Source organism: Pygocentrus nattereri, chromosome 3, assembly GCF_015220715.1.
Source record: "Pygocentrus nattereri isolate fPygNat1 chromosome 3, fPygNat1.pri, whole genome shotgun sequence".
NCBI lineage: Eukaryota > Metazoa > Chordata > Actinopteri > Characiformes > Serrasalmidae > Pygocentrus > Pygocentrus nattereri.
In genome coordinates, this window is record NC_051213.1 from 35414815 (window position 1) to 35438819 (window position 24005).

The window sequence follows — 24005 nt, forward strand, 5'->3', positions numbered from 1 at the left end:
ATTTTAGCACCAGACTGACTTTTTCTTTCTTCTTTCCAGTGGACCCAAATACAGTACTGTGCAAATGTCTCGGGTACCTAAGCAAACTATTTAAAACCATTTATGTGGTTAAGTGCATTTTTGTTTGATAAACACCATGTAATTAGATATTTAGGTGCAAATAAGCATGAACAGTCCATTTCTTGTCTGCAAAAACTTATTTGATATCCTTTTAAGCTTGTCAGAGGAACAAAGTTTGGTTCTAGATTTCTAGATCCTCAACACTCCCAGCCACTGCACAAGTTGGTTAAATTGCATCACATGCATACCTGATTTAATTTAATGAAGCATTGATTAGCCAAACTAGGTACTGGATGATGACAGCAAAAAATAATGGGCTTCCTCAAGGAGAGGTTTAAAAATGGTTAAGCTTTCACACTCCCACAAGTACAATCCTTCCTTGCTGTGTTTAGATCATTTGTATTTATTCTAATGTTAGCAAAAAAAACCCCACTTCCTAGCCAGAAAAAATGGCTTTTTAAAAACTATTTTCTCAATTGACTTTTGCACAGTATTGTATGGCTAATACAAGCTTCACCCAGGCCATTGGAGAAAGGCTGGAGAACAGAAAACAGAACAAAAAAAACTGCACCAATTTTTAAATAATTAACAAAAGAGATGCATTACATAACTCACAGAAGATACATTTTCACAACAGTCATTTAACTGCATAATGCTAATGGAGAATGTACTAGATGTCCACATAAATAAATCCAACATCCAAAAACAAACACTAAATACTAAACACCCAGTGTTAGGGGTGAATAGAGAGGTACGTTTGAAATGAAAGAGGACGAGGACAGCTGTGCACTGAACTTCAGATCATCTGCACTTTTAAAGAAATCATATTTCCACTATACTTTATGATCTCAGTGGTTTGGCGATGTGCAGACTAAGAGCGCATGAACGAAATGCTAGAGACCAGTGAGCAGCACAGTGGGAACTCTCAGCTGTGCACAGCTGTACAGCTTTGTTATGCCAAGTGTCTGCACTGCTTGGGTTACCTTCTCCATGCACTACTGCACTGTCTGAAGACTTTAAACTTGTTTCTGTATTGCACCAACAACAACATTATGCCCTAAGAATGAGAGAACAGTCAGACAGTGAGTCAAAGTGTGTGTGTTTGTGTGCTTTTCTAGAGTGTATTAGCATAATATACAACATACTTCACAGCATACATATGGGGATGAACTGGAACTATTGGGACAGATTAAAACAGAGTGCTGAGCAGATGAATAAATTAAAAGTCTGTGGGTCGCTGCTTACCCTGTCATTATTTACACTTCTGTACAAACAACAAAAGTACTTTTTGCCCCAGCTAGTGCTTACAGGTAAACTATTTTGAAGCAGAAACTTCACTGAATGCATTAATAAAGGTTACAAAGGGTAAAAGAAATCTGTGTGTTTAAACATCTGTTATGAGTTTAGCTTATTAGGAGATAGACAGTGTCACGAGATTCAAGCAGCTGAGTTGTCAGTGGCATAGGCGACATGCATTTGTGAGATATTATGCACATAAACATTAAAAAATAACACTTTTTTTTTTTAAAGTAAAACACTTGCGATATAAGAAAATAAAGCTTGCTTTGACACTCACTTTTATATTCTTTCTTTAGGCCTCAGTGCTCCTTGGCCAAGTACTTGCTCTCTTCTTAGACTCATGTATCAATTATTCAAGACAGATGCCAGATTTGAGTTATGGAGATTTACAGTGTGATAGCAGGGGACCAGCCACAGAGTACGGTTATGAAAACTTAAGCTAATGAAGACAGATTTGAGGAGAATATATAGGATAAGTTATGAAGATTTACAGTGTGATTGTAGGGGTCCAGCCACAAAGTAATGCTTTGAAATCTAAGAAAAATGAAGACAGACTGCACTTTAGCAACTTTACCAGCACTCACCCAATGCCTCATACGTCTCTCTAAATAAAATAAACTAACCTTGCAAAAAAGGATTAAACTATAATGGATTAAACTCTCTTATTAGGTACTATATTACTTCAGGTTACCTCCATAGTTCAGCCTCAAGGTAATACACAACAAAGCAGAATTTGGCACAATAGAAGAGGAAAGTTTAAAGAGAGAGAAAGAAAGTTCAAGGAGGCAATTCTACACAGGGTACAAAATCAGGAGAGGTCTCCATCCAGCACTTTGCACAGTCCAATCAGGAGTCAATGTCTCTCCACTGGAATAAACATGCGTTTACAGGCCATCGGTGCAGGTGAAACCCTCTATCCCCCTTAGATGGCTTAGTAATGTCATTAAATCTTAATAAACCTTAAAGTCTTAATTACTCGACCTCTTATGCTATGCGTGGTGCAGAGCGGTCGTTGGTCATGGTCTTTTTCAGTTTAACTCCGCGCCGTATAGCCAGAAGCATGGTGTCCCCCTGCTGGTCTTCCAGGTCCAGATCCTCTAGTGCTCCCTCTTGCCTCTCCATCCCAGCAGCTGTGAGCTGCTGCCCAGGAGGCAGAGGAGGGTTAGTAGAGGCTTGACCACTCCAGGAAGCCACAGGAAGGATGCCCTCCTGCTCCCCGTCCTCGCCTAGCGTGGGGGAGCCTGGGCTGGCCAACTCCTCCACCTCTTCATTACTAGGAAGCGAAAAGCCCCCTGGAAAATCAGGCACAGTAGGGGTCACGACTGGAATCACAGGGGTTTTAATGGGGATGGGGCCGGCGCCACCTGTGGCTCTGCGGACTGAGGGTTTAGAGGAAGGGGTCCTGCGGATGGTGGCCACCCCAGGTGTGACTATGACCGGTCCTGGTGTAGATGGGAGGCCGGCGGTAGAGGCTGGGCGTTTGGCCTGGAAGAGCTTGCGGTAGGACTGGCTGATGTCGCTGTTGCGTGGGATGGTGGATGATTTGTCGAAGTCCTGCTGATCTGCCTCGTGGTCGCCACTCACAGAAAAGTAGTCGTAGTCAGATACTGAAGGCAAAGGAGAAAAAAAAAAATATATATATAGCACAGACTTTTAAAATCTGATTAGCTGAGCCACATCTGAAAATAATACATTAACCTATGTACAAACATACAAATGCAAACATTAATTGAGTTCTGTCTGGGGCCTCATGACTAATTTAAAAAAAAACAACCAGTTAGATTAAACCAGCTAAATTATTAGATTAAGAAAAAACAAACAGCTAATCACAGAGCTACACACATACCCTGAGAAGGGATGGTGTCCTCAGAGCAGCAGGGTGTGGTGGTCTGTGTGCTGTAGCCACTGGAGCACTGGAGAGAGTCCCTGCTGGACCGCTGAGTGTCCAGCTGCAGTCCACAAGACAGGGCCAGAGCCAATTCCTCACGGGCCTCCATATCCTCCCCCTATGAACACGCACACACATCCAGAAATACTGCTTAGATATCCTCCATACTAACAGTGCAAACCAAAAAATAAAAAATTAAAGATGTGTTACACTTCGAAAATAAAAACTTTTTTTTTAAGGCTTATGGGTTCTTGGACACTTGGGAATTGGGTGGATATAGAATAGAATGTTCACAGGAGAATATGCCTTTGGAATATTTTCTTTAGTCTTTTACAACATTTGTTTTAGTATCTTTGGGTTTTATGCTCCTGTAGTGTTGGATAGTTGATACTTTTCTCTTTGCACTTTAATCTGCTGAACTGTTTCAGACTATTCAGATAAGCATCTTTAATTGCAAACCAGTTGATCTCTAAACTTGTTTGTCCTCACTGTCACTTTTAGCTAGGTAGCATTCTCTTTACACTGTAGGCAATGAACTGCACAACAGAGAACCAATAATCAAGTCAGTCCAATTTTTTGCTGGACTTTTTTTTAGTGGGCAGAACTAACAGGGAGATGAGGGAGCTGACTGACCTTTGATGTGGGACCCATGCTCCTGGCCTTCTGGCTGTCCTCGGGGAGAGTGGAGGCCGGGCTCGGCTGGAGAGAGCCGTTTGAATCTGCAGCCTCCTTTGGCTCCTTTTTCTTTCTCAGTGTGTTCACCATGGGCTGATCATATGGTCCTGGCTTAGCCCAGTCCTGCAGCCAGTACAACATTCAAGCATTATTCATTCATCTAAACTGCAGGGTAGATCAAACATTTACTGCATTCTCAATACTGATCACTAGATGTCACCATTAATCTGTTTGACATCTATTTAGGTGCAGATTTTGTGAAGTATCCGGTTATGAAAGGTTAAATCGGCGGTCCTGATCCTGGGGATCTAACACCCTGCAGAGTTTAGCTCCAACCCCAATTTAAATACACCAGATCCAAATAATGAATCTAAATAGATGCCATCAGGAGCATCTAGATATTATAGCCACAGTGTGTTGGATCTGACCTCTCCAGGACCAGGATTGAGCACTCATGGGATAACTACTAACTTTAATGCCAGCATGTTTGTTTTCTGCTAGAACAAAATAACTGACATTCCACACCTGTTGCTTTACACATCCTGACAACACTGCATCACTGTATCAAAACTAGTATTATGTATATGCTGGAAACACAAAGTCAAAATAGCCAGAGAAAAAAAGGCAAGAAAGAGGCATTTTAGTGGCTTTAGATTAAAAACGTGTCTAATTATACTGTGAATGGATGAAATTCAGTATAATTTCTCAACAGGTCAGGCAATATGTAAAATATGCTTTTTTTTAACCATAATTAAACATTTCAGGGCAGAAAATAATATTTAATTTCACAATCCTGGCCATGATGTTTTCATTAAAGATGGGTGCATCAGTGCTTCCCTCTAGGATAGACTACTGCATACTAATCCACATGGCAACCTCATCACCGAGGAACGAAAAATGTCCAGAAGACAACTGGATGCGATGACGGGAGTGAAAACTTGGGATGGACAAACCTTCCAACTGGGGATCTTGGAGGACGGGGGGAGCATGCCGGGACCCAGCGTGCAGTAATGGGGGTAATCGGGCAGGAGGCCAGAGCCTGGCCTTGACCATGATCTCAGCGTGGATGAGGAGGAGGAGGAGGAGGAGGAGATGGAAGAGGAAGGAGGGGGGAGGAAGGGGAAGGCCCCTCCGGAGACCCCACCGGACAGGTACGTGGACTCTCCAAGCCCATAGTGATCGTAGCCATTGGACAACTGGGGGCATGCGGCGGGGTGGACGGGATAGAACCAGACATAAATAACAAAGAAAACAGGAAAGAAAAAAAAAACAAACAAACACACAAATGAATGAACAGACAAAACACATGATGATAAAAGGCAAATAATATGACAAATAAGGTCAAATAAAGGGCAGGATCATCATACTGCAGAAAACAACAGACGAGGTGCAGAAAACAAACAATGCTTGACAACTGAAACAAATGTGGAGTGCATGTGTGTGTCCATCAGCACATATTCCACACTGAGATGCAGTGGGAAAATACTGAAGGAAGGGGATAAAGCATCTGGTAAGTGAGTGGTCCCACTGATGAGAATGCCAATAGGAAGAGCTCCAGTGAGGAGAGGGCCAACAGGGAGTTCACCTTTTCAGTGGAGGTGGAGGCCCCGGCCGAGCCGAGGGAAGTAGGAGAGCTGCACTCGCTGATTGACTGACACGTCTCAGAGGCATCCGATGAGCCAGAGCTGGAGGCAGTCTGCAGCATGCACAGCGGACAGAGCGACAGCAGAAAATACATACACAGCATGTAAAGAGATCACAGCATACACAGCATGAAAGGAATAAGCAAACACAGAGAGACAGAGATAGAGACAGACACACAGACAGACAGACAGGGTAAGGGAGAGAGTGAGAGAGCATAGAAAAATCCACATGTTAGGCACTATGTAAAAAAGCAACAGAAACGCCAGGCAGAGTTAGGGTGGCTGAAATCAGAGTAAACAGCTGCATTAGAGTGGGAGCAAGCCACAGGCCTCTGCTAATTCACATCTATCAGGATCTTGGAACAGAGCGAGTGGGGAAAAGAACAGATATCCAAACATTTAGGAGCACGTGTGAGCTGGAGAGTTGACCGCCAGAGTGTTTTCTCTTGGCCTGTGGGGAGTGTGGCGGTGGCGGCTGGCAGGAGCTCCGAGCCTCGTGCTGTGATCTGATTTAGGGGCTGGATGATACTCGACCCTGTATGATGGCATTGCTGGCAAGGGCCCTTTAACCGCAGCCCCGGTCTTTGGAGAAACCAGGAGCTGGTTTTGCCAAAGCAGAACTTCCACTGTGGTCAGCCCTCCAACCACTTTTAGCGAGGATGACCTCAGCATCTTCCGCCATTCCTAGACCGGCATTTCCAGAGGGAGTTCAGCGAGGCCGCTTTAGGAGGCCGTAGGACGCCTTCAGCCCGCACAGCGATCACAAACTGGAGCAGTGCAGACCGCTGGCAGACACTGTGACACATTTTGTGGGTGTCTGGCTGAATTGCAGGGCTTTTTCAACGGGGGGAAAAAGTAAGCTCGGCATAATAAGAGTTTAGGGTCAAAGCACACTCATCTTGAATTAGCTACATTCTTTCAAAACTTCAATTTCAACCAAAATGTTAAGGTGACTAACAATGACCAGAAGCTGGTCAGCAGTTTGCATGGTCATTCATGCCTCAACAGCTTCCAGTCTCTGCTGGCCAGATTAGCATCTAGTTGAACTTTTCCTTTAAGGTTCTCCATTACCGCAGAGCTGGACTCAGATCGTTAGCAGAGAGTAAACTCTGCCAACTACACAATAAGACAGGCTCTCCTGAGGGCTGGCGGTGCCTCATGGGAAAGTGGAAAGTATAGTCTGGGAGAGGAAATGGAAGAGCACAGCTGGACACCCTTTAGCTAAATGCTATCTCACTCCTGAATTAATGTAAATAGTTACAGAATTACCGTGGATAGACCTACAAACTACAAGACACCACCTGCATGTGAGGTTCTGAGGTGGAATTTACTTTAAGACCTTAGAGAAGAAGGATCAAGCAGGACCTGGGGGCTCTCTCACAGACTGTGGGATGAGGGGGCGGGTTTGGGATTCTCTTTCCTATAATCTTTCAAATGTTGACAGGGGAAATACGCTCTCCTTAGAGTGGGAGAGGTATGTGAAATACAGTCAGTGCTTCTGTTTTGGAACCAAGGTACATGACACATAACCAATATAAGCACCACAAGGTGGTGGTGTTAGTTTACCTTTTCTGGAGGCGGAATCTGATCTCTTACCTGTGGGGCGGAGTCAGAGGGCATAGGCGAAGGCGACTTGGACTGGAAGGCATCGTGTGAGACGAAGCCCGAGTCGTGGGAGGAGACGCTGGCGAGGCGGACGGGGGCCTGCTGCGGCAGAGTGGAGCTGCGGTAGCGATAGTGTGGGGAAGGGGAGTGAGAGTGCGAGCCACTGGAGCGCGAGTCACTACTGTTCACACTGTTCAGACTGCTGTTAGAGACAGGAAGGGGGTCGGGGCACAGGCAGGAAGTGGGACAGAACAGAGGGGAGGGAGACCGGGAACCATTAACACTCCACACAAACTCAATGCAGCAGGCAAAAATAAAACAGGAAAACCAAAATGTAACCACAACGTGAGGCACGGAACATAAAACAAACAAAAATACTTGCTTCCCTTTGGGAGGGTTTCAATTAATCAGGTTCAGCCTAGCATGTCTAGCCATATAGTACTACTACAGTGCATATAACTAAAAAACCTACATAATCTGGACCAGTGTTTCCCAATCCTGGTCCTGGAGGCCCACTGTCCAGGACATTTTACACGCCCATCAGTAAGGGATAGCTTGATCAGGTGAAGTAGGAGCAAGGAAAACAATAACAGTGGGCCTCTAGAACCAGGGTTGGGAAACACTGATCCAGATTCTAGATTCAGGGCTGGGGACACTTATTGAATTGTCAATAACAACTCATAATGAGCATGAAACAGTTTTTTCTTTCTATTTTTTATTCATTAGTGCTCTGATCCAGTACTGGAAACTCTAGTCCTGGTTTTATGGTTTTACTATATTAACACACACAGCAGTGAGTCAGAAGCAGATTTTACATTATAATATTACATTATATTTTCATAATTACATTATAATTTCATAAGAATGAAACTGTTTAGTTACTATGAGGTATTTTCAAATTACAAATTTAATTTTTACAAATTTACCATGCTAAAACCTTCACATCAAGTCCTATGCACATTTTGTTTTAACTGCAGTAAAGAGAAACATGCAAAAAAAGCCGAAGAAATGGATTCATCAAGAAACAACAAGAATGGAGCTCTCATTTTTCTTTCAGCCTATGAGACTTAAAAGACGCAGATAGTGGTTAACAGTCCATTCTGCTATTATATTTATTAAAAAAAAAAAAAAAAAAAAAAAAAATTCATTACAGAGAATGGAGAGTTCCACTGATGTGTGCAGTGGAGCTCGAGGCTCTGCTTTAGCTCTTTGCCAAGGCACTAAAACTATTGAACAAACTAAAAGAGCAACCATGAGTTCTGATAGGGAAGATGCCATTAATATTCAAGTAGTATTGTATAAAAGTCAACTCATGACAAGGCTTTAGGGCTCATGACAAGGCTTTAGGGCTCTGTTAACCCTCTGCCACAAGTAAAAACTCTCCTAGATATACTAAATATGTAACTACAATATAGTCATGGTTTTAAACCATGAAAAAATTTATACCATCAACATTTATTTACCATTTTTTTGACATTGCTTATCATTCCAGCCTTATTAAAATAGAATGTAATTTCAAATAAGTTGTATGTTTTCTTATTCATACAAGTCATTAAAACCTAAGAAGGCCAAGAATGGTGGCCTGCAGAACACTAAGAACATCCCTGATATTATACAGGGTAATTACTGTGCGCCCTGATTGATATTTTTAGACACTGCTCTAAAATCAGGGCTCTTGGCAAATGAAGCTCCTAAAGTCTCTTCATACCCAGTATTGCCAAAGGGAAGAGCGTAATAATGTAATACATCAACATAAAAAGAGACAAGAAATAAAAACCAAGAAGGTGAAGATTGTCCACTGGGGTGTAATTCTACAGCTTTCACCAGTTAGAACTGTGTGATCTTGGGTAGCGCGACTAAATCGTGAGGACTGACGATAAACAGAGAGCAAAGACACGGCAATGCAGGCATCATCAACACAAACGGTTTCTGTTTAGAAACAGTTCAACAAACCGTATGACAAACAGTGCATACAGCTGGACACATACAGGGTGGAAGGGGTCGGTCAAGGGCATCATATTGCACTCAGAGATTTAAAATAGAGGCCGTTTCATTTGACGTGTCCTGATACGGTCTTAAACAAAATCCAACACCTCTGATTCATACATTTTATTTACCTTCCAGTTAAAGATGTAAAATGGTGTATTCATTTTATATAACCACCATTCTAAAACTTCACAGCAGGTCAATACATGCAACAATCCAAGACACCAGAGTTAGTTAAATCATGTGATACAAAATGTTCTGTATTTTCAACACTAGGAGGCACTGTGAGCATTTCTTTGCAGTGAAATGCCGTTTCAAGGCCAGTTGTAAAAATCTACCCATTTTTTTGTCATGCTCTAAAAGATATTACATTAGTGAGAAACCAAGTAATATGCTTACCTGCACATACTGGACTTCCTGGACATTGTGGTGCTTGGAGAGGAAGGAGGGGTTTGGTAAGACCAGCTGTAATCCGAACCCTTCAGGTCATGTATGACCTACGTGTGGCAGACACAAACACATGCAAAAGACAAACTTTATGGCTGTTTTCCATTAAACTACATATTACTGCAGGAAAATATTACCAAGGTTAAAGCTAAAACCAGCAACTAGTAATAAAACTTGGGCTTTTTAGGTTTCCAAGGTAAGATCACACTGGTATTTATTTTTCAATATTCATTTTTAAAACTCCAAGCATTTACTGTTTATCAATGTCCTGATTGAAACCCAGCAGAACAAACAGAAACAGAAATCCTGCGTCAGAACAAAAGCTGTCACAGGCACGGCTTATCAGCCCCCGACCTTAAACAAGCCTGTCAGAGTTTGACAGGTAGTCAAAATATCACGCAAAGGGAATGATTAGTCACCGACTATCCAGTTCTTCCACTCTGACTATAGGCTGATTTGCACAATGCTCTGGCAGCCATGACACTACTGATGAAAGATGGCATGTCAGGTGAAGCCTGTTTACAAAGGACGACAAAAGGACCTCTACTGTACCCAATTACCAGAATTCTATTCTGTCTACAGTACTGTGCAAACGTTTTAGACATCTAAATTTTTAAACAACTGATCTCAGCAGTGAGTTTATCTCAATATACATTAGAATAAAGTCATATTCATAATTCCAATAAAAAAAACAACAATTTCTTGGGTCCATATTTTTCCTTGACACCATCACCACAGAGACTTGTTAATATCATCAATTATATCATGAGCACAATTTAATGAAGCACTGATTGTTCAAACCAGGAGTTGCTTTTTAACTACATATAATTCTGGGCTAGGAGAGGTTTGAAAATGGTTAAACAAACCAACATCCATAAAATCACTATTTATTATATATAATCATTATTAATTAATATTCTATACATTTAGTTTATTCAAAACGTACAGTGTAGATGTAGGACATACTACAAGATGCTGTACACAGGTTGTGCTGAAGCAACACAATATCTGCGTTTCTTACAAGGAACAATGTCTGTTCCTTAAAGCTGTGAATAATTTATAACATGAATATAACATCTTCACACAGTGGTTTATCTGGTAGAGTAAAAATGTTTGTGAACTTGCTGGCAAATGAACAAACCTGTTCACTTGCAGGGGGCAGTTTGTGGGGGTCCATTGTCAGAGCTTTGAGGTCATCAGCGATGGTCTGCAGATGGATGATCTCTCCCAGCATGGACATCTCTTCATCCTGACAGAGATAACAAGACGTTTCGGTTCAGAACATTACATCTGAATTAAGCTTCATGCTTAAATCATCCTAATGTCTTGCAGCAAGCTGCACCGATTTGACTGTTTAATAAGGGCCATATGTTTGAATGTCATAAATATAATTTGTTTAGAAGTTTATTTAGTTTCTCGGTTTTCAGTCATACTCTTTTCATAATATTGCTGAGGTCTGACCATTACCCACTAAAAAGACGCCACTTCTGGGGTACCTGTGTAACTAAAATCATCAAGTATAGCTTTTAGATTACACTGTAGTCTCTTCAAGTGAACCTCATGATCTCCACCTACTTACCACCACAGGCCGAAGCATAGCTACAAAGGTACAGAAGCGTGCCCTCTCCTCGATCAGCACCTTCCGCACTGCCTGCTTCTCAGTTTCCTCCAACAGCAGGTATTTATCGTTCACATCTTGGACGGCGCTGTCCAACTGTGGCTGGATGTCCCCTCTCCCTGCAAATGTGTAAAACAGCGCTCACAAAACCAATCTGTAGTTTTCAGCCTATGTCTAAGGGGTTGCAGTACAACTTGTGCAACACATTTGTCTTGGGTCAGTTCAAGAAACCCATGTATCTGTCTCAGTGAGATTACTGGATTTTATGTCCCAATAACTAATCTTATATGTACAGATAGGAACTCATCCTAATTTAGTAGTCTTATTCACTGACACTGTATATATACAGGTAGGGGTGGGCAATATGACAATACTTTATTGCTATCATGGTAAGCTTTGTCACAATACGCTTTTCAGGGTATGTCATGGATATTGTCAGTGCTTAAAACACTAACCGTTTTATCACAAAGTGGGCATTTGGGTGTGGGTCGGTTTATTATTATAGTATGCTACAGGCTCTGCTTTGTCTGTTTTAACATATGAAAATCACAGAAAAAAAAATATCACAACGTATTATGAACTGTGAAAAATGTCTTGAAGGTATCGCCATATAATATTTTTGCCACCCCTACATACAGGTTCCAATCCATTTCTGCCAACAATATACTATAGTATGCGAAAGTCAGAGAACACCCTTTCATTTCTCCAATTTCCAGTCAAAATATGTTATTTTTACAGTGTCAGAAAAAATCAGAAAACATTTAATTAACAGAAACTTACACCAAACCACCAAACGCAGCATAACATCATATCTGCTGGTATTTGTCAAATACTTGTTTTTGTGCACTATACTGCCAGTTTTACTTTTCCATGCCAACAAAAGCTGTTCCCAAAGCAGTCGCAAGCAACTATCCAAACACATCTTAGCTGCCTTAATTTCTTTTTCATGTGCATCTAAAATGATTACATAAGACACATCTGAAGAAATTAAGATACAAGATAATCCCCTTGCATACAGGGAAGCAGAAAGTCAAAGGAAAATAAGGGACTTGCCAAAACCAAAAGTTAAAAAAAAATATTTAAAGTTTACTTTAAGTTTTCATCTTTGAGAAAAAGGAGAAAATCAAGCTGCACTTTTGCTTCAGATCTGAAAAAATCCACAGGTGTTTCTGTCCATCCTTCCACTGTGATGAGACAACTATGGCTATGGGTCTGAGAGGCTGAGTAGCTGTCAAGAAGCCTTTACTGAGAAAAGTGAATGGATAAAACAGAAGGACATTTGCACTAGAACACCACAACTGCACATCTGAGATGTGAAGTGTGATTTTATGGACTGATGTGTCTAAATTGTAATTGCCATTACAATTGCCATTGGATTGTGCAACCAACTTCGACAACTGAACTCTAGTGGTGTGGAAAAATATTCCTGCAGAAGAATGGAAGCAGACAAAAGGTGGACACGCAAAATTCTGAAAGAGTGGACATTATATTTAGTGGCTGAGACTTCTGTGTAATTTTCTGTTAAATATTTTTTTTCTGCTATTTTTGCAGTACAAGAATAACTTGTACATTTCGACTAGAAAATGAAATGAATTAAAGGGTGGTCTCTGCTGTTTGCATAGTACTGTAAGTATAGCACACATGTAACACAGCTTTATCTCTTCTTTGCCTGCCACATGTGCCAAATGTTTATTTGGCCATGTCTTATGACATATATGGTTAAGTTTCTTGACTTGGGCTTTGATTACACACTCAGAAATTGTATGGCTGAATCTGCGTCCCCCATAATCTTCTATTGAGACCACAGGGCTTATTTCCAGTAAATGTGCACATATATGCATCTTTATAGCCCTTTTAGAGGCCTGTTAGTCCATTTTTAAAGCATTTCTGTGTAGGTAATATTGGTTTTATAATGTATAGATTTTAGAGCAATATAGATGTGTATAATGCTGATCTGTTTAATGTTGATATTCTACTATTACTGCTTGGGCCATGCCATGCTATAAACATCCCTTTATATCTCTAAACCTCTACTGAAACAGAGTGCTTGTTAACTTCAGTGGTGACTACAGGAATGGCCAAATTGACGACCTGCTCTCAGGCAAAACACCCATCATAAAACTCTAAGAAACCCACTAAAGCATCCATTTCAGGAATCTCCCTTCAAATTCATGGCTTTGTGGATAGAGAAAGAAACCTCACTACAGTGGTCGCAAGTAACCAAAATATTTTTTTTTGTTATTGTTTGATTATCAGTGGTGGATTTTCTTTGCAAAGTTTAGGCTACTTGTTCAGACAGCTATTTAGAAGATTGATAACACAGCAAAGAACAAACTAAGGCACTAATTCAAACTGTCTTGTAATACTTGGACACAACAGAAGCTTCTCAAGTCACAAATACACAAATAAATGGCATCACATGTCTGGAATGGTTTAGCCTCCATCTCATTCTTACAACCCCAATTCCAATGAAGTTGGGACGTTGTGTAAAACATAAATAAAAATAGAATACAATGATTTGCAAATCCTTTTTGACCTATATTCAATTGAATACACTACAAAGACAAGATATTTAATGTTCAAACGGATAAACTTTTTTGTTTTTTTGCAAATATTCACTCATTTTGAATTTGATGCCTGCAACACGTTCCAAAGAAGTTGGGACAGGGGCATGTTTACCACTGTGTTACATCACCTTTCGTTTTAACAACACTCAATAAGTGTTTGGGAACTGAGGAGACTAACTGATGAAGCTTTGTAGGTGGAATTCTTTCCCATTCTTGCTTGATGTACAACTTCAGTTGCTCAACAGTCCGGGGTCTCTGTTGTCATATTTTGCACTTCATAATGTGCCAAACATTTTCAATGGGAGACAGGTCTGGACTGCAGGCAGGCACTGTCTTGCTGAAATAAGCAGGACGTCCCTGAAAAAGATGTTGCTTGGTTGGCAGCATATGTTGCTCCAAAACCTGTATGTACCTTTCAGCATTAATGGTGCCTTCACAGATGTGCAAGTTACCCATGCCATGGGCACTAACACACCCCCATACCGTCAGAGATGCTGGCTTTTGAACTTTGCACTGATAACAATCCAGACAGTCCTTTTCCTCTTTGGCCTGGAGGACACGACGTCCATGATTTCCAAAAACAATGTGAAATGTGGACTCATCAGACCACAGGACACTTTTCCACTTTGTGTCAGTCCATCTCAGATGAGCTCGGGCCCAGAGAAGCCGGCGGCGTTTCTGGGTGTTGTTGATATATGGCTTTCACTTTGCATGGCAGAGTTTTAACTTGTACTTGTAGATGGAGTGACGAACTGTGTTCACTGACAATGGTTTTCTGAAGTGTTCCTGAGCCCATGTGGTAATATCCGTTACAGAATGACGTCAGTTTTTAATGCAGTGCCGTCTGAGGGATCAAAGGTCACGGGCATTCAATGTTAATTTTCTGCCTTGCCGCTTACTTGTAGAGATTTCTCCAGATTCTCTGAATCTTTTGATGATATTATGGACTGTAGATGATGAAATCCCTAAATTCCTTGCAATTGCATGTTGACAAACATGTTCTTAAACTGTTGGACTATTTGCTCACGCAGTTGTTCACAAAGTGGTGAACCTCACCCCATCCTTGCTTGTGAACGACTGAGCCTTTCAGGGATGCTCCCTATATATCCAATGACACTCACCTGTTTCCAATTAACCTGTTCACCTGTGGAATGTTCGAAACAGGTGTTTTTTTTGAGCATTCCTCAACTTTCCTAGTCTTTTGTTGCCCCCATCCCAACTTCTATTGAACATGTTGCAGGCAACAAATTCAAAATGAGTGAATATTTGCAAAAAACAATAAACTTTATCCATTTAAACATTAAATATCTTGTCTTTGTAGTGTATTCAATTGAATATAGGTTGAAAAGGATTTGCAAATCATTGTATTCTGTTTTATTTATGTTTTACACAACATCCCTACTTCATTGGAATTGGGGTTGTAGAAAACTAAAAGCTGTGGTGCTACTGAATTCTCTTTTGCCGATGGAATGCAGCCCCCAGCTTTCCTAAAGCCACTGTTACGACAGTTATTTTGATGGAACCCAGATTTTCAGACTAAAATAATAAATAAAATAATAAATCACCAACACTGCAAAAGTGTCTTCAGGAGTTGGTTTGCTCTATGATCTAATTGCTTGCTTTCAATTAAGTGTGACCAAAACACCATTAAAAAAAGACAGTTGTAGCCAAAGAAGTGGCAAACCACTGTGCAGTCTGTAGGAAATTAGACTTCATCTGGAGACAACACAAATAAGTGCAATTTGTGACACTCATATTAAATCCTCCCCATTCTTGTGATGTAAAAGTTTGTCCCTCCAGACAAACACACTGAGCATATCAGACATATGGAACCTCTCTATCAAACTTGGTTGCCAGATACACATGCAAACATGGCAGGTTAAAGGCTAATGAGCAGACACAGAGAAGCCTCTCATATATGGGACACATGGGATTGCCATAACCTCATGCAAGCGCCTAGTTTAAGGTTACGCAACTTACACCTTATGAGGAGAAAAAAAAAAAACACAAAACATTTTTGTTTGTATATCCTTCTGTCACCATTTCACTTATTGTAAGACACATCAACTGCACACTCTGTGGTTTGGTGTTGCACACTCAAATACTTGGAATGATTTAAGTGTTTATTGCAAAGGACCACGCCTCACTCAAATACTCAAACAAACACTAAGATGCATTCTGCATCTCTGAATGACCACATAATTATTCCATATTTATGCCACATGAAGGGTGGCACAGCAGTCTTCTGGATAACTGTTCAGATGTGGATTTGATACTAGCTGTGGGAGTAAGAGGATAACTTAACCAGGGAAAATTCACACTTGGTATGTGCAGCTTGCTATGAGAGACTCTGTTTATGCTAGAAGACTAGTGGGGTTGTCTGCGAAATAGAGAGAAAGATAGCTCACACTTATACATTGTGTTCCTCCTTCTTTCTTTTCCTCCTGCAAAAGGTAGCAGCTCCTTGCTGTCAGATTCTGCTGTTTATAATGCATTTAGAGGCAGCAGTCTCCTATCTCCAATTGCAGAGGTAGGGAAATATAGGTCAGAGAGTGCAGGTTGGATTCCAGTCTGCTACAGTTCAGGCCAATGGCCCCGACTCTGTTGTGTTTTTAACTCCTAGCACCATAAGAAAGGCTTATAATATGATTTTTTAAACGTTAATTACAGTAATCCTTATTACAAAGGTTGTTTGAGCAGCTTGGGTTATTTCTATGGCTCTCTTGCTGGGTGCGCGTGCCACATGCCCGTGACTTAACATGCCCTCCTGAAAAGCATGCTTTTCTGAGATTATCCTCTGTGGACTTTGTTCACATGAGTGATTTACATTTCCCGCGATTGCGGCCTTCCTCCACTATGACCCTTAGGGTCAGAAAAACACATTTGTGAGGGCCACGAGCAAGCTATCAGCCATGCTGAAAAACTGTTTCAGACCAGGCAGACACAAAGCTGAATAGCTCTCTCAGAGAGTAGCAATGGTGTGTGATATTCACATTAACCTCCTGAGCGTTTCACGTACAGATCACACAGGCAAACAGTGACCTAACTGTAAAGGTCACCTTGTCTTTAAGATAAAAGTGAGAAATGGCACTTTGTTTGGCCACATTTATCAAAGCAAAACCCCTCTTAAAGCATTTGCATGGCAAAAGCTTTTGGCAGTAAAGCAGTGGCAGTAGATTAAACTGATTTATTAGATAGAGATGTGAAAATGGTGATACTGAGGAAAATTTGCTTTCAAACAAAGGCTACCCTGATCACTTGGAAGTTGGTTGTGTTTTACATTATATGAACAAAAGTACTGGGACACACCTCTTAATCAATCAATGAATTCAAGTGATTCATTCAGGCCCACTGCCACAGGTGTATAATGTCAAGCACCTAGCCATGAAGTCTGCCTTTACAAACATTAATGTAAGAACGAGTCATTCAAGTGTGGTACTGTAATAAGAAGTCACTGTTGCAACAAGTCAGTTTGCACAATTTCTTCCCTCCTAGACAGTCAACTGTGAGTGGTATTATTGAAAAGTGGAAGCGTTTAGGAATCACAGCAACACAGCCACAAAGTAGCGGACTACGTGAAGTGCAAGGCTGCCGAGTGCTGAGGAGCATAGTAACTGCCTGACTGTATTGTGCTAATGGTAAAGTTTGGTGGAGGAGGGATAGTGCTATAATGTTGTCTTTCAGGGGTTGGCCTAGACCCCTTAGTACCAATGAAGGGGAATCTTAATGCTTTAGCAGACTAAGACATTTTGGACAATTCTATGCTTCCAACTTTGTGTGAACAGTTTGGGGAAGAACCTCTACTGTTCCAGCATGCCTAAGCCCCAGTGCACAAAGCAAGGTCCAAAAAGGCATGGCTGGGTAAGTTTGCTGTAGAAGAACTTGACTGGCCCACACAGAGCCCTGACCTCAACCCCATCAAACACCTTTGGAATGAAATAGAATGGAGATTGCGAGCCAAACCCTGTCACCCCAAATCAGTGTCTGACCTCAAAAATACTCTTCTGGATGAATGGGCAAATATTCCTACAGACATACTCCAAAATCTTGTAGAAAGCTTCCTAGAACAGTCAACGCTATTATTGTTGCAAAGGGAAGGACCAGCTCCATATTATTGCCTTGGATTTAGAAGGGGGTGTCATAAAAGCTCTTTTAGGTGTAAAGTGTAGGTGTCCCAATACTTTTATCCATACAGTGTGCGTTTCATTTCTGAAGCTGATGAGGTTTTGCATTTAACTACATGGAAGGCAACACACTTACAGTGCCAAACCTAATAATAGACAAATTTATGCTGGCTCCAAGGTAAACAAACTGTATCTGGAACATGGTACTTGCTAATACACATTTTAATATGCTGTTACAATGTTACATAAAAATGTTAAGATCAGTCACCAAAGCTTATTTTTCCTAATTTCGCTGCTTGGTAAATCAACCAGATTAGCAGGATGGTACAGCTCTCACATTCTGTGTAAAGACAAACATTAATGCACTCTGTATTGTGTAATGTGTCTGTAAAGTTTGCTAAATAACACCTTTTGTATAATAAATAACCTTAGTTGCTCCACCTAGCTCTAATGACAGCTATAGCTCTCAGACCTTCACTTTATCAGACATAGAAATCTGCTGCTTTAATATCTGGTCTGCTAACATACCATTCACTCCCCAGACCTTAAGCAAACTAAGCAGCAAAAACAGCTTGTTTTGAATTGATTATTTTTGTGACATCATGCAAACTCACAATTACAATTATCCTTCTATTTAAGCTACAGCAGATAAGCTCCACCCATTCACACTGTCATAAGGGGTGTTTCAACAGAGACTGCTTTTTGAAGAAAGCAGAATATAGGACAGCCAATCAGAACAGAGCTCTTTTAAATATTTTAATATATAATTCTTAAAGGCACAGAAACAGAAGTGCCTGTTTTTTTTTATTTGTTTTTTTGTATTTGCTGATCTAGTCTGACCTTTGTCCATCATTCTTTTAATTCTGAAAGCAAAAGCATGAGGCAGATGAAGGGAATACAGCTTAATCAGGTCAATTCTATCAGCATTCATCTCTCTCTCTCTCTCTCTCTCTCTCTCTCTCTCTCTCTCTCTCTCTCTCTCTCTCTCTCTCTCTCTCACACACACACACACACACACACACACACACACACACACACTCCAAGGAACGCAGGGGTGGAAAATCAGCTCTTTGTTGCCCTCTTAATTGCTAAAGTGTGCTTTGCAGGCACTTTGCACAGAGAAACAAGAGACAAGTCAAACAGATACCAAAATACCAGGCAGAGGCAGCAACTGTACCACATTTGGGCATGAGGGGTACAGGGAGAGAGCAGGACTGACTGGACATACAGGCAGGGGGGTGGATGGGGGGTGGTCATATGGCGGCAGCCTGACTGGGTCTGGTGGTGGGACCACACACATTCTATCATACAGTCTGGACATACACTTACCCAGGGCATCAGCTGCTCAGAACAGGTGCATACCATGATGTGAAGCAGAGGAAAAGAGGAAAACATCAGGGTTTTGACTTAAACTGTATTGCTAACATGGTTTCTGAATTGGGACACTCCAAAAGCACAGTGTGAGTCAGCTAGAGTAGTGTTAAAAAGAGGTCACTTTATGATGCTCCCCACACTATAATGCTTTTGGGAAACAAAGTGATCACTGTGGAAAAAGCCAATTTGACCACCCACTACTATGTACACTTGCACACAGCTAAACTCCATATTAGTTAATTCACTGTTTTAACAATATTTATTCAATTCAGTTTAGTCACGGTCAATCCCAGGATAGCATGTCTCAACTCCCATGCCCTGCCATATCAGAGGGAAAAGGCTATGAAATCTCTATATCAGAAAGTGCTCATGGAGAGACAGATAAGGCACAGATACAGCTCAAACTCAGTGCTGAGATGTAATGCATCTCTGTACTAGAAAGCAAAGGTTGTATTATTTGGCAGCTTTAGCTTTTTTCACATTTAAGCTCACTGGCATCTAATTGTGCTTCTTGGTATAATGTCCCTCATTTCTCTTGTATAAAAATCCAGTAAAGTGTTATACAGCTTTTTAAAGAGTCACATATGATGAGTACAACTGCAAGGAGTTTCATAGATCTATGGAAAATAAATATTTAAATGGGTTACTGGTAGTGCATCAATGAGTAAAAGATCACAGGATTCATTTGGGTTAATCATAACCTCAAATGTAGAGTACAGTAAAAAATGTACAGTAGTGTGCAAAAAAAAAAAATCAGAGACCATTTTTCTTTTTTTTTTTTGATTTCCAGTTAAAACGGCAATTAAGTACAAATTATTCTACAGATATTCCTAGAAGGATTAGACATAAAATAATCCACTTGCATAAGGAAGGGTGGTGGGAACTTTCTAAACCTGCTGAAATTATTTTTTAATTGAAGTTATTGAATGAGAAAATGGGACACATAATAATCATGGAAGACCTAGACCAAAACTGTCCCCATCAGATAAACAGTAGTTAAAGCTTTCATCTTTGCGAGAGAGGAGAAAATAAAGCTGCTTCAGATCTGAACAATCCACAGATGATTCTGTCCATCCTTCCACCGTGAGAAGACAGCTCAACACTATGGATCTGAAAGGATGTGTATCTGTCAAGAAGCTGCAACTTAGAATAGAAATGGACAAAAAAAAGAAAAAGAAAAGGAAGAGAAAAGACAAAAAGGCTGCTAATCAAAAAAGATGCGACTGGTCTTCTCAAAACAATGGACTGACCACCCCAGAGGCCAGATCTCAATATCACTGAATGTGTTTGGGATTACTTGGATTGTGAGAAGCAGAAAATGCAACCAACCGACTGAACTCTGAAAACTGGGGGAAAAAAAAATGAAAGCACATCTCCTGAAATGATTAGAAGCTGCAATAATGCAAAGGATGGTTAAGTAATTTTACATAAATAACTTGTACTAAATGGCTGTTTTGACTAGAAATGAAATAAATGAATGGTCTCTGACTTTTGCACTGTACTGTATTTATGTCCAAAAAGGCACTATATGCACAGTGAAGACTAACAGCTTTGCGTATCTTCCAAGTGCATACTTGCATGCTATACCCTATGTATACAAAGCCCATAGCAGTCTGCAAAAACATGTTTATGGAGAATCTAGGCAACAACATAATTATGTTTACTGTATATTAGACTGCAGAAAAGGGTACCTGTATAAGAGAGCACCAGTTCAGCTAAAAAAGTTTTTTTCTTCTTACCTGACAGGAGCTATTAAAGATGAAATACAACACAATCTCAGAAACACAGTGAAAAAAGTGCAACTGAAGGGGGGAAGAAAAAAAAACTTGGATGCAAAATCAAGCCAGATGTGTTTACACAGACTGACACAATCTCACTAATCTCTCCCTGTAACTGGAGGCAGATTAGCTTGAGCTTTGTTGTGAACATCACTCTGAAATATCATTAGCTTTGATGTACTCTTATGTACATGTATTAGCTTTGATGTACTCTTATAAGTAGTGACTACATTATGGTAAAGGCGCAGGATTATGTACAATACTCTAGAATTCATGATCAGTCAGTTTCAGAGCTATGCTGTATATTCCCCCATTCAAATCCACAAAGTAACAACAACAGCACTTTCTCAGTTACGTCTCCAAACTCAGGCTGCAGTTATTTTGTGCATTTTCATTATATTACACAAAAGGCTTATAGTCATGTACTGCTTTGCCATCAAAACCCGGGTTAAGCAGATGTCCGATTTGCCTTCATTCAAAATCCATCGTTATACAGATTCCTGTACTGGGAGATGAGAGCTGCACAGAGGATTTGATCGTTGTTATGTAACCTTATGTTCTCCGAGTCCAGATCTGAAGCTAATTTGCCTCTAAATGGTTAGAACGTGTTTAACATGACGTCATTTTCTGCCCACCTCACCCGACCCTCCTCCTACACAGAAAACAATGTGGAAAAAAAGGATGTTACCTTTTTTTGCTTTCTTCTGTAGCTTCAGGGTGTCTGAAGATTTCTTCTTGATCTCTTGTCTGGCTCTCTTATACTCTGTAAACAATGAGACAAAGAAAACCTTTCAAAATACATATAAACCTTATTTTACATATAAACTCCTCAATAAGTAGAACTTTCCATTAAAAGTGCAGTCATGACCAACGAGCATGTACTATATATCCAGATGTTTATAGACACTTTAGATTCTGAAAGATTTTATGCAGTCACAAGAGCATTAATGTGGTCAGGTACTGATGTTGGATGATGATCACAAGTGCTTGTGATCCAGAACTATTCATTCTAAAAGTGCTGTGGAGCTTCTGATTCTTAGCATTAGTCATGGTGATCTTAGGCTCTTGTGAGCAGTGGTCCTAGAGAATTACCAACCCTGGTCCTGGAGAATTACCTTCCTGCAGAGTTTAGTTCCAACCTGTATCTAATAAGCTTCCACGCTTTCTTAACTTTAATACACTGGATCCAGCCAAACAGGGACTTGGGAAGAGGTTGTTCAGCTGGAGCACGAGTGACAAACTGTGATTGAAACTAGGCTCTGCTGGAAGAAAGCTCTCCAGAAACAGGAACAGGATTGGAGACCTCCACGCCAGAGCATCTTGCTCTATTGGTAGTGCTTTTCTATGAAGATTATATAGGCTCTGTGTGCAACTGTGCATTTGTATCAGCAATAGGTGCCCCTTAAAGTAGCTCAATTCTTGTATTAGAATGGGTGCCTATAAATGTCTAAGTAGCGCCACATTGTTCATAAAAGGCAATAACCGTTTCGGGATAATGAGCAGTCACGTTGCATCTTATGCTGCATTTATATTGAAGCCAGCAGGGAGCTCATTTTATGCTTCAGAGTGCTAACACTTGCTCCTTTGTTATGAAAGGTTAAGGTAGTGCAGTGAAAGGTATTGCTAATGCACCACAGGGAGTCTTCATCTCTCACCTTTCGCATGGTCCTTGTCCAGGGTGTTGGCTCCTCTCTTCCAGTCTTCCAGCTGCTCCTGCAGAGGATTGATCAGGCAATCGACAAACGCCCTGGAACCCATTAAAAAAGAGAACAAGACTGTCTGAGAAAGATATTCACTATCTGTTTTTCTTTTTGATAATGCTAAAACAGTACATGAACAGTTTCAGACTCTTTTTTGCCAACAATTTATTACTAGGTGCTAACTCTGGATATTACAGCACTGAATTTTACCAGACATAATATTTACTCAATTTAACTTATACATTTTCTTTTTTTTCCCCCAAATTTCTTCAAACAAGCAAACAAGTAGTTCCACATCACAGATACCCAACTTCTCTACAGTAGGGGATTCGTTCGTCTTAGGTTGAGTTAATCATTCACTCCTTCTACCCTTTTCACATGGCATGCAGAGAGCCTAGGAGCAGCTGAGAAGGGGCACTTTAAATTTAGCCTTCTCATCTGCAGTCGCTCTTTCTCCCTCAGGAATCCGACGACTTGACCACAAACTGCAGATTTACTCTATGGCTAAGGAGAACTTCCAAGTGTCTCCTCAAATTAGAGCTTCTGTGCATGTGTGCTGCAGAGCACGCAACAATGTGGCGGAGCTGAAGTGACTGGGGCCACCTGAGTTCTGCCACCACAGCTCCAGAAGTCTCGGTGCTGCGGCAGACGCTGTTCTCCTCCCTGCTGCTAGGTGCCACAGGAACTGCAGGAGATATTGTTGGCTGACTTGGGTCTTATCCTGTCATAAACCAGGACTTTCTGGTATTTAGTGTAACAGACCAGGCGTTATGTGTGAATGAGGAGTGCAAGTATATTATTCAAAGCATGTGGAATGCATTCAATGTGCTCAGCTTAGGCAAAGCAATACTGTAATGGTAGTAATAAATAGTTCAAGCCAAGCAATGAACTTCTTGCACTTGAACTTATCTTCATAGTCTGTGTGTTGTGTTTTGCAAGCAAAACAGGCCTTGTTAAATAGCCAATTAAACGAATCAGGTGCATTGTATTAGGGTAAAGACAGAAATAGGCACAGCAGTGGTAACTTTCAGGCAAAACCTGTTGTACAATATTTAACCCTGACCACAAATCCATAATAGATGACTGATACTTTTACTATTTTCTATTCCATATTTTAACCTTTCATGACTATTTGATTATCTGAAAATTCTGACACATCGCTACCAGAACCAGGATTGAGCAACATCGTATGTCTTTGTGCCTCTGGAGCACTCTGAAACCTCTCAGTGTGAAGCACCACT

At 40.8% G+C, this 24005-nt stretch overlaps 1 protein-coding gene across 11 annotated transcripts in view; it reads right to left on the bottom strand.

The window, feature by feature from the left end:
- Positions 1 to 1488: 1488 nt before the first annotated feature.
- The window catches only part of LOC108429251 (protein MTSS 1-like), a 63384-nt gene continuing 40867 nt past the window's right edge, over positions 1489 to 24005 (bottom strand). Inside the window, exons 5-16 of one of the 11 annotated variants that reach the window (XM_017700885.2) lie at positions 22720 to 22811; positions 21753 to 21827; positions 19242 to 19253; positions 11183 to 11340; positions 10745 to 10852; positions 9556 to 9653; positions 7162 to 7288; positions 5508 to 5618; positions 4876 to 5118; positions 3881 to 4045; positions 3206 to 3365; positions 1489 to 2966 (exon numbers count right to left, since the gene is read on the bottom strand). In XM_017700885.2, the coding sequence (XP_017556374.2) occupies positions 2344 to 2966; positions 3206 to 3365; positions 3881 to 4045; positions 4876 to 5118; positions 5508 to 5618; positions 7162 to 7288; positions 9556 to 9653; positions 10745 to 10852; positions 11183 to 11340; positions 19242 to 19253; positions 21753 to 21827; positions 22720 to 22811 (1972 nt within the window). In that variant the 3' untranslated portion in view covers positions 1489 to 2343. Of the gene's footprint in view, positions 2967 to 3205; positions 3366 to 3880; positions 4046 to 4875; positions 5119 to 5507; positions 5619 to 7161; positions 7373 to 9555; positions 9654 to 10744; positions 10853 to 11182; positions 11341 to 19241; positions 19254 to 21752; positions 21828 to 22719; positions 22812 to 24005 lie in introns of all 11 variants that reach the window. The other 10 variants (XM_037536776.1, XM_017700883.2, XM_017700886.2 and 7 more) reach the window with 10 other exon arrangements.